At 39.8% G+C, this 10,352-nt stretch overlaps 2 protein-coding genes across 2 annotated transcripts; both read right to left on the bottom strand.

Annotated features, from left to right (window-relative positions):
- Positions 1-205: 205 nt before the first annotated feature.
- LOC111947619 (homeodomain-interacting protein kinase 1-like) lies at positions 206-1,735 on the bottom strand. The gene has a single exon (XM_023956246.1). The coding sequence runs from the start codon at positions 1,505-1,507 to the stop codon at positions 206-208; it is 1,302 nt and encodes a 433-aa protein (XP_023812014.1). The 5' UTR covers positions 1,508-1,735.
- Positions 1,736-4,811: 3,076 nt separating this feature from the next.
- Positions 4,812-9,896, bottom strand: slc48a1 (solute carrier family 48 member 1). The gene is made up of 3 exons (XM_023956836.1): positions 9,420-9,896; positions 6,496-6,663; positions 4,812-6,389 (listed from the first exon to the last, which is right to left on the bottom strand). The coding sequence occupies exons 1-3, from the start codon at positions 9,547-9,549 to the stop codon at positions 6,253-6,255; spliced, it is 435 nt and encodes a 144-aa protein (XP_023812604.1). The 5' UTR covers positions 9,550-9,896; the 3' UTR covers positions 4,812-6,252.
- Positions 9,897-10,352: the final 456 nt, after the last annotated feature.

Raw genomic sequence — 10,352 nt, 5'->3', positions numbered from 1 at the left:
GGGGATTTTGCCACAGAGTGTAGAGAAACTTTTAGGGGGGAAGATTTTCTTCTTGGGTTTGGTGGTGCAGACCTGGCAGTCAGTGGCCGAATTGCTGAAGGAACTTTGAATTGTTTGGGCACCTTTTTTTTACATTTTGGGGGTGGGGGTGGGGGTTGCATCAGGTTCTTTAAGATGGTGTTCCTGATGCTTGAAAGAAAATCTTCTAAGATTTCCTTTTCTTTTTAACTGCTGCCTCCATTTGCCAACTCTTTTCGGGGTCCTGGCTCTGTCGGTCACTATTTGTCCTCTTTCTTGAGGCAGCTGGAGCCTTTCTTTTTTCAGCTTTTTTCTGTTGGACCAAGCTTTTCTTGTTCTTGTTGCTGGATGTTTCCTGGGGATTAGCTGTTGGTCCCTTAGGAACACTTGGGACCTCTTTTGCTGCTGTCTGTTGGTGGACCTCTACAGCTGCAGGCTCTTGAGGTTTGCTGATCTTAGGTGTTTTCTTCTCCAAATCAAAGAATGGGTGTCTTAAAGCATCATTTGGAGAGATGCGTTTGTTTGGATCCACCTCCAGCATCCGCTTAAGAAGGTCAATCAACTGCTCCACTTCTTTAATCTTCGTCTGATCATAGTAGACGTCTTTGAGGTCGTCAAAGGACCAGCAGTCTAGTTTGTCTTTGACTTGTTCCCCTGATTTCTTGGACCGCTGTTCAGGTGTATCCAGCTTCCAGACAACTTTGGAGTTCTCTTCAGTCTGGGTGAAGAACTTGTATGTGTACAACCCCTGGTTTAGACATTCGTTGTCCGGCATTCCCTGCATCTCCACCATGGCTCTGATGATGTTGAACTCAGAGTCCCGTGGAAGAATGTAAAAGCCTGTGTAAAGCAGGGCAAGGACGTAGCCAACTGTCCACATATCCAGTCGTTCATCTAAGGGCAGGCCCAGGATGACTTCAGGTGCCCTGAAACAAATGTTCTGCAGTCTGGTTCCCGTCTGAATGTCTGTAGTTTTTGATGCCAACCCAAAATCAATCAGTTTGACCCTGAAAGGCTCTGAAACTTGGTTCACCAGCATGATGTTGTCTAGTTTTATGTCACAGTGGACCAAGTTGATGCTCTTCAGGCCTTTCAGGGAAATTAGCAGCTGCCAAGCAATGGCTCTGATTTCATGCAGAAACAGGGGAAGGGAGCTACGATCTTTCATGAAGTCAAAAAGGCTTTGATCCAACATTTCGAAAACGATGCAAACATGGCTGTTGTAGTGGAACCATTCCACAAACTTCACCAAGCTGTATTTATGAGCGTCAAGTTTGGAAATCTCAGTCAGGGCTTTAATTTCATCTTTTGCTGTGTCATTAAAACCATTTTTGATGATTTTAATGGCCACTTCTTTGTTTGTTGACAGATTTGTGCATTTTGCCACTTTTCCAAAAGTTCCTTCACCAAGAAACCTTTCTACAAAATAGGCGCCTTTATGGCCAAGAAGAATGATGTTTTCCAGCACTTCAAATGAACTCTCAGTCATGATTTTTCCGATTTCAAGTACAAGACGGAACAAAAGTAAATCTTCAGGGTGTGGCGATAAAGCTCACAAAGAAATATGTTTTTCACAAAAAGGGGGGGTTTGAACGTCACAGAAAACCTGCTGGGCGTATCATACGGCTGCAAGGAATTCTACAAAGTTGATGTCAGTTTTAGGGTCTATATATCGACTTTTCTCTGATGACATCATCGCTGCCTAATCCAAGATCAAAGCCAGTTACTGCACCTAACTGTCAAAAAAACATCATATGTCATCATATGACGAACATCATATGTCATCATATGACAAACATCATATGTCATCATATGACAAACATCATATGTCATCATTGGTCAAACATCATATGTCATCATTGGTCAAACATCATAAGTCATCACATGGTAAACATCATATTATGTCAATGACATCATTGCAGTGTAGCACGGACCGGTCACGTGTATGACCCCCCCTCCTCCTTTTTTTTCTTTGACCAAATTTCGATTTTATTTTTTTTTAAGTCATTGAAAAAACTGTCTTTTTAATAGCCTTTAGTTTTTAAGCCTTAATAACAACCTGTAGTTTTGTTTTGTTTTTTAAAGGGGACCTTTTTTTATTTCAGAGACTTTGTACAAAATACTTTTGCTTAATAGAATAAAATCAGAGAATAGAAAGCGCGCGTGTATTGTCTTCCTTTTATGTCCTCAGAGCCAGAAAAATCTCAGTCATTGATGGGATGTGACTGTCAGAGAGTAAAGCGTTCTGCTCGCAGCTCCATCGTGTGTTTTTGTAGAGAAAAGTCATTTGGATTGTGACCCTGCGACAGACTGGCGACCTGTTCAGGGTGTCCCTGCCTTCGCCCATAAGTGGCCGGGATCCGGCATCCCCGTGACCCCGAAAGGGAAAAAACGGAAGAAGATGAATGAATGAATATTTAGAATTTTTAATTACCAATTGCTTCTTCAGCTTCAGTGCAGATTATTTGTTGTTCTACAGGTAACCACGTGTGTTCAAAGCTAACTTTTATCTGTGCGTGCAAAGATTTCGTTCACTGTAAAGGCCTCAAAACGATCTTCTTCAAACTTCACTTTAATCCTGTAAGATGTTAGTTTAAAAAAACCTTTATGGGAGCAGGGAGGCAGGGACGAAATCCTCATCTTTTTAGGCAAACCTTCATTTATCCTTTGTCACCAAGCTCCTTGTCCCTGATGTTGTAGTTTTTACATGAGGTCAGTTTGCTGGAGAAGAAAGCCCATGACTGTTATCAGAGTCAGAAAATTATAAGAGCACAAAACTGAAGGAATTTTATATCTTTGTGGTCCTCATTTCTCCTAGGCTTTTATCTTATCTTTATTTCATTGAAGGTTTTCTTACAGGTTTACTGTGTGGGGTTCCCATACTTTGAATTTCAAAGGGCCTTCCTGAACATTGCATATGTAAAGAGGTTGTGATGCTGGAGTTTCGAACTCATCCCCTTCAGGAGAAAACGGTCTTTGATCTTCTGAGGCCATTTGGTTGTAGGTCTGACTTGGATCATAAATCAGTCATCTCTGAGACTGATTCCATCCCTGGGAACCGCCACAGGCATCTGCTCACGTGTGGGGAACAAAGGTGTATTGTCTACTGGATGCTAGAAAGATCCGGCCACATGTGGGGGACCACCTGATGAGCCATTTGATTGCGGGACCATGTCAGTCTGGGAGGTGACTTCCGACGCGGGAAACGGATGCTGACTCCTAATATGGACTGACAGAAGTAGGCAGGCTCCCTGCCAGCCAATCCGAGCGTCCAGAGGAGGAGTCTGGACACCATGCTGTGTTACGAAGGAGGAGGCTGAAACCGACATGATAAAACAGCTGGACGGAGAAGCTTCCTTTGTTCCCAACAGGCTGACACGTTAAGACGTTTGTAATTTGGCGCTGCGTAAGCTCTGAAACTTTGGGAACCCAGATGATCTGTTTTATTTTGTTTTACTCTGTTTTTAGAAATATTGTTAGGGAATAAATTTGTTAAACTTAATCCGGTCGAATCCCGTTGTTTTTCTCCTTCTCGACTTTTTTGAACATGCAACAAGGAAAGTAATCTCAAAGCGACAGATTATTTTCCTACAGAACCCACAGCGGAGTCTGATGCGTCCACTTCTACAACAAATGGCTTTTCAGGGTCATCTTGGGTCAGAATTGGTGCAAAAGAGAACTTGTTTTTGAGAGAACTGAATGTGCCAGAGACCAAAATGTATCCAAGAAAGGTGATTAAAGGAGAGTGGAGCTCATGTTTTTCTGCTTTAATGCGCAAAGAGTTGTCAACAGATATGATGAACGTAGTCGGACTGATTCTTGGAGAAAATCAAGATCAAGGTATACAAAAACAAAGCGGTACAAAAAGCCATGAAGAACGATGTTCACCATGACTTAAAAGGCTGTGGCAGAACCAAGCATTTCAAATGATAAAAGCCACTCATACATAAGCATTGATCCAGCTTTATGGTTGTAATGCTCATGTTTTCATGTATCAAAGTCCAAATATTTTACAGAGCACTGTAGGGAATCGAACCCTAACCTGCTAAAGCAGGCATACCATTATCAGTGTCTTTATTTTTTACCCCTTGTGCTATCCTAGGCGCTTTAACATTGGGAGTTGGGTCATCTAGACCCACTAGACAGTGCGCTGAACCTTTTTTCTTCAATTATTTGTGATCCTCACTGGTGTCCATGGATTACATGAAATCTTTCCACCTTTGTCATGGTAGGGAGAACACGTCAATCTAAGGGTGGGGTCATCTAGGATAGCACAAGGGTTAGACCAAACATGAAAGGAACCTAGGATAGCCTTGTGCTTCAACCAGGTTACAGCTTACTGGACTGTCTCCAATTCCTTCACTTCCTCCCCGTCTTCACCACGATTCCCGAACTTGACACTTTGACCTTGCTGGACCCAGAGTTCTGCAGGTGTTCCTGCACTCGTGCCTCCATGAACTCCAGCTTGACAGAGAGCAAGAGCTTGTTGGTGCTCCCAAACATCCTTTCATGTTTCATGAATCCTTATCATCTTTATTAGTATTACTTTTAAAGAAATAAATAATCCCTCATAACTTTTAGGCCAATTTTTATTTCATTCATTTACATATTATGCCCTAATGGATCAAATCTGAGAAGAAACGTGTATTTAATGTGTTAGTACATTACCTTAAAGTCAAAAACACTTACAAAATAGTATTTAAAAAATGCCAGCCTTTTCAGATGCACATTTCATTTACATTACAAAACTTTAAGGTTTTTATGAAATAGTTTAACAGTGACAAACTGAAAAGGGCAGTTTATACAACACTTTTATTTTGTAGGGAGACAATACATCATGAACAACAAGCATATCTGATGTTTTTGGTTTTTATGTACATGTAGTTTCTTCACATTCATTCATCAACCGCAAGTCATACTTTGACATAGTTCATGGTAACATTAAAATTATTTAAAAAATAACTAAAAGTGGAAGTAAAACATTTCAGAACAGTTGTACTTTGACCTACACATTCCTAGAGACTGGAAAAGGTGATGGATATGTATGAACAGCTCGTCAACATGGAAGCAGAGAGACTGAAATGACAGCGGCTTCATCTTTTTGTCAGAAACGGTGTGCAAAACAAGCACATCCACGTCTTCAACTAAAGTGCAATTATTGATCATATCAATTGAGTTTGCTATAAAAGAGGAATGTCAGAGGATTTAGTGACTGAGAAACACATCTCTCCTCAGTGCAACAATAAAAGCACATTTGTTACAACTTTTTTTTCCCCCCAAACATGATCGACACAGGAAAAAAAATTATTTTTCCAATTAAAAAAAAAAGCCATTTTAATCGGGAGTGGCAAAAAATAAAATCAATACAAAATTCTATATCAACACTAAGATTTTTTTAAATGCACTGTTTTCAAAGCAAACACAAGCAGGATGAGTGAGAGTGATGACATAAAAAAAACAGCTCCAGCGAAGGTTAGTGAAAATAAAACCACAAGAAAAAAATTTACGTGGTGGATAAAAGTCACAAACTGAAAAACCAGCTGCAAATCAGCATCCCTAAAAAATTGCACGTTCAGTTACCGACTGAAACATAATCAGAGCTATTCACGTCTTGAAGAGTCACTTTCACAAAAGCTGAAGTAATCTCCACTCGCATATAAAGGTCTAGGTGCAGCTTGTGGCGTAGTGTGAGTCTTAAAGTGTGCATCAGTGGTTTTTTATTAGATAAAAACAGACATTTTCGGTGTTGTCATCAAAGTGTTCACACTTTTCAGAAAGACTCAAACGTCTGCTCTTTTTAAAGTTTGTCTTCAAACTAGCAAACACTCCTTTGTGTTGTCGCTTTCTCACAGCACCTTTGTTTTGGTTTAGAGAAGTCAGAATCACTTCGTTTGACAAATACAAGTATTTTCACAATAAGATATTGCAAAGATAAAATCAGACCCTTCATACGAAGCTTTTTTGCCTTCTGAAGCAGTTCCAGTCTTTGGAGCTGTTGCTCTCGACGTGAATCTAGAGTACAGGTTTACAACAAAAACACAAGCTACGAGGAAAAGAAAGCGCTTGTTTAGCAACTTAAACGAGTAACTCCATGTGATTAAAGTCAGGGGACTTGCTTAAAATCCACCCTCATTTGATTTTCTTTTTTCCCCTTCAATCTTTGTCACAAACGTCTGGATCAACGCCTGCTAAAATCCCTCAATGTCCTCTGCAAGTCTATAAAATCACTGCTCTTCAGAAATCACTGAGGATGCTGATGTCTGCAAACTCCTGACGGTATCTGTAGGAGTACAACGCCAGGAGGAAAGACCACTTTAGGGTCAGGAAGCTCCACACGCAGGACAGGTAAAGGCTCCTGGGGTCTGTGAGAGCTGTGGGGAAACAACAAACACAGAAGTTAGTGATCTTCCACTGAACCTAAAGCTTTTGATTTTATTATTTTTGCTTACTCTAAATCAAATCGACAGAAAGTCTTACACTGCTTTTCTTTAATCGCCAGACTTAGAAATGTGAAGAAGGCGGCGAGGGCCAAAGCCGAGAAGGTCACCCCGACGCAGATGAAGAACCGCAGACCTTTGAGCCAGGTGCGCCAGTAGTCCTGAACGTACATGATGTGTGTGACGAGAGCCCAGAGAGCTAGAACTCCTGTCAGAAGGAAAAAAATGGAAATACTTTTTAAAATAAGGAAGGATTTTAGTGAAGCTAAACCAGCACAAAGCAATGAAAAGTCCAGAAACATGCCAACTTAAAACACTGAACTCATCTAAATTTCTGATTCACTTCGAAAAACAAAAAAAATCTAGAGATGAAATAAGATCTTTTTTTGGTCAAATTCCATCTTAATACATGGACACTTTATCTAAAGAGACTTGCTCAGGAATTGCAGAGACAAATAAATTCAGATAGTCGATGTTTGAGTTCTTGCGACACCGATAGATTGGTCAGTCAGGTATTTCATTTTTAATTCAGGAAATATTAACCTAGTTTGTTGTTGACACACTAAAGAGATTCTACCAAAAGTCCCACTACAATCATCTTTGGACTTATTTTAAAAGCGTTCCCAGTGGTCTTTTAATTATGATTATATATATATATATAACTTTAAGCTGAAATTAAAAAAAAAAAAATCTGTGTCGTTTTCTAGGACATAGTTTCTGCAGAACAGCAGGAGCTCATTAAAAATTCACTTCTAAATTGCGCAGTTGTTTCCCATCATTCCTCTGTTTATACGCTCTCCCGCTAGCTAACACACAACCCCAGGTGAGTTAAATAAGAGCTATCCAGCCGAACGGTTTTGAGCCAGATAGGAGCTAAAATGAGGAAAACGAAGATGTACATGGATCCATTTGTCTACAAGTGGCTGTATCGGACCACAGAGCTTGTGGCCCCCGCGATTGTAGCGTCTACGTCACAGCTACAAGCTTTTATAAATCACTTTTTTTGTCTACCCCTGAGTCACAATTTGAATAAAAAAACTCAGAAATGCAATTTTGAGCTTCAATTTTTTTTTTTGTCCAGCATCGTGAGAAAAATGTTACAAGAAGATGTTAAATTCACCAAAAACACAATTTTCCTTGAAGTGGGTCTTTAACATCCTGTCCAATGAATCCTTTCAAAGCAAGTAGTGAAAGAGTACATCTTGATGACATTAAAAATATGTGATACAGAAAATGAGCATTTGTGTTTTTAACTTTTTTTTTCCTTCGGGAACTTTTTGTATAACGTGTCAATTTTAAAAACTAATAATGCTAAATAGAGGCTAACATACGACGGAGTTTTAGGGCCACGGTAAGGAAAAAAAATTCTGGCCAACGTGGCGAGATTAAAGTCGTCATGTCGACTTTAATCTCGTCATGACGAGAAAAAACTCGACACAAAGTTTCGAGAAAAAACTCGTCTTGTCGAGATTAAAGTCGAAATAAAGTTTCGAGATTAAAGTCGCAATGTTGCGCGCGAGCAAAAAAACTCATAAATTTACGAGATTATTGTGGAAGTGAGCAGCACGCAGAGCAGCAGGTGAACGCCGCGCAGCAGCAGAGCAGACCGACTAAACTTTGTTAACAGGTGAGCTGAATGTTAATTGATAACGTCCCAGATGTCTGGAAGCTCATTTGTTTGATTTACAAGTTATTAAAGTTGTATTTATTGATGGTTGGTTTGCAGGATCTCTGCAGCCTGATGAAGCCGTCATCGGGTGTCCCTGCAGCTGTTTGCTTGAATCCTTTCTTCCTCCACCAAAGACAAGATCTCTACGTTTGTGTGATGCTTCCATCTGAGGAGGAGAAGCACTTTTTGCCTTTTTCAACGTTGTAATGCTAATATAACAGACTATTTTCATTCATCTTTGTTTTTTAATGATCAAACGGGTCGCTTCATCTGCAGGAGGGGGCGTATGTAACACTGTTTACTTCCGCATTGGTGATCGGATGACAGGTTCATGACGTAAGGTGACAGATGAACTTCAGGTTATGTGAATGAAAGGGAGAATAAAGGCTGCAGCGATCCTCTACACCCAAACGTGTCTCTGAGCTCCTTATTTTACATATGAAACTCCGCTTTACCGACACCGAACCCCGGAAAGACTACTACACGGAAAATAATCTGATTTTGAGTCGCCAAAAGACTCAGAATCTCTGTTTTAAACCTATAATCCGGAAATAAAGCTTCACAAAAGGCTCCACATAGTTCATCTTCAAGCGATGCTCCGATAAACAGACAACTTCGGGGTTTTCTCCTTGTTAATCTATGACCTTTTTTTCCCGTAAATTTACGAGTTTTTATCTCCTAATAAAATTTCTTTTTTTTTGGTGGCCATAAAACTCTGTCGTAAACTCTTAAATACGAAGCCACTAGCTCTCTAACATTAGCCATAACACTGAATATTCCTGAAAGACTCAGCTTCACTGCTCGCGCGCAACATTGCGACTTTAATCTCGAAACTTTATATCGACTTTTATCTCGACAGGACGAGTTTTTTCTCGAAACTTGTGTCGAGTTTTTTCTCGTCATGACGAGATTAAAGTCGACATGACGACTTTAATCTCGTCATGTTGGCCAGAATTTTTTTTCCTCCCCGTGGCCCTAAAACTCCGTCGTACTAACAGAAGAACACACTGTTTTGCATTGAAGTGTAACTAAGATGGTTTACGAAAACATGACATGCGCAAACACGTTATTTGTCAGCTAGCACGTGACGGGTCGGAGGTAAAACGTTGATTAAAAATAGTATGGTTTTTAAGGACTGTGTCAAAGAAAGCAATAAAGAAGCTACAAATATAGTATTTCTGGCAGGTCTGTGACAAAATAAAACAAAAGCTGCCGTTCGTTACCTTATTTTTATATAGTGTAAATAAAAGAAGGAAAAAACGCTGATTTATTTAGGAAATGTGTTTTGACCGTACCCGAGAGGCCTCCCATGGCCGCCGTCCATGGCTGCTTATAGGCGATATTCCAGACCACAAACGCCGACAGCCCGACCAGAGTCCCGAAAGTCGCATATCCTATGCTAATATATGTCCTATTGAATGCCATCGTGAACCGAGACCCAGTCTGGATCAATAACGTCGTTTGAGGAAACAAAAGTTTCTTTTTAACGTTTTTAAAAATGTTGTTTGTTAGCCTTGCATCAACAGCTTACACCACCACCGCATTATGTAACATCCTGACCGACACCACACTGAGCACAACAGATGAATTTCGACTGAATGCCAGGAGGGAAACGATGCTGCAGCTGATGTATAGGTAGCTTTAGCGGCTAAAAACTGACACCTTATGTTATTTAAATACGAGCGAACTGAATTTGAATGGCAAACTAAAAAACAAGGCCAAAATCCCCGAATCACCAACACTATTTATCCGACATGGAATGATAAGATCACTAACTATGTGTGAGAAAACACCACCCATGGGAACGCTGTGGCAAACACTTTCCCCGTATTTTTTAGAATTCATTTGTTAAACTTCATGTGGTATAAAATATATTATATTATTTTAAAATATTAAAACACACGATAGTTTATATATTTTAATTATTAGATATGAAACAATAATAACAATAATTTGTGCCTCAGAGTTGTCCATCACTTTAGGTAAGGATCTTTGCTTAAAAAAACTCCCAACTTTTTGATATGCTTCCCCTAGTGGAAGAAATGGAAACGGCAAGTCCAGAACCACATCATGCTGAGTGGTGCTTTGCAAAACCTAAACAGGGACGAGGATGCAAGCAATAATGAAAAATAAATAAACACATGAATTCAAGAAGTCTGTCAAATGCAAGTAAAGGGAAAAAAATCTACATTAAAATGCTATCACATATAAATGTATCCCAATTTTTC

The sequence above is a fragment of the Oryzias latipes genome, chromosome 7, assembly GCF_002234675.1.
Source record: "Oryzias latipes chromosome 7, ASM223467v1".
In the NCBI taxonomy this organism is placed as follows: domain Eukaryota; kingdom Metazoa; phylum Chordata; class Actinopteri; order Beloniformes; family Adrianichthyidae; genus Oryzias; species Oryzias latipes.
The sequence above is the reverse complement of the archived record's forward strand: the minus strand, read 5'-3'. Positions and strand labels throughout refer to the sequence as shown.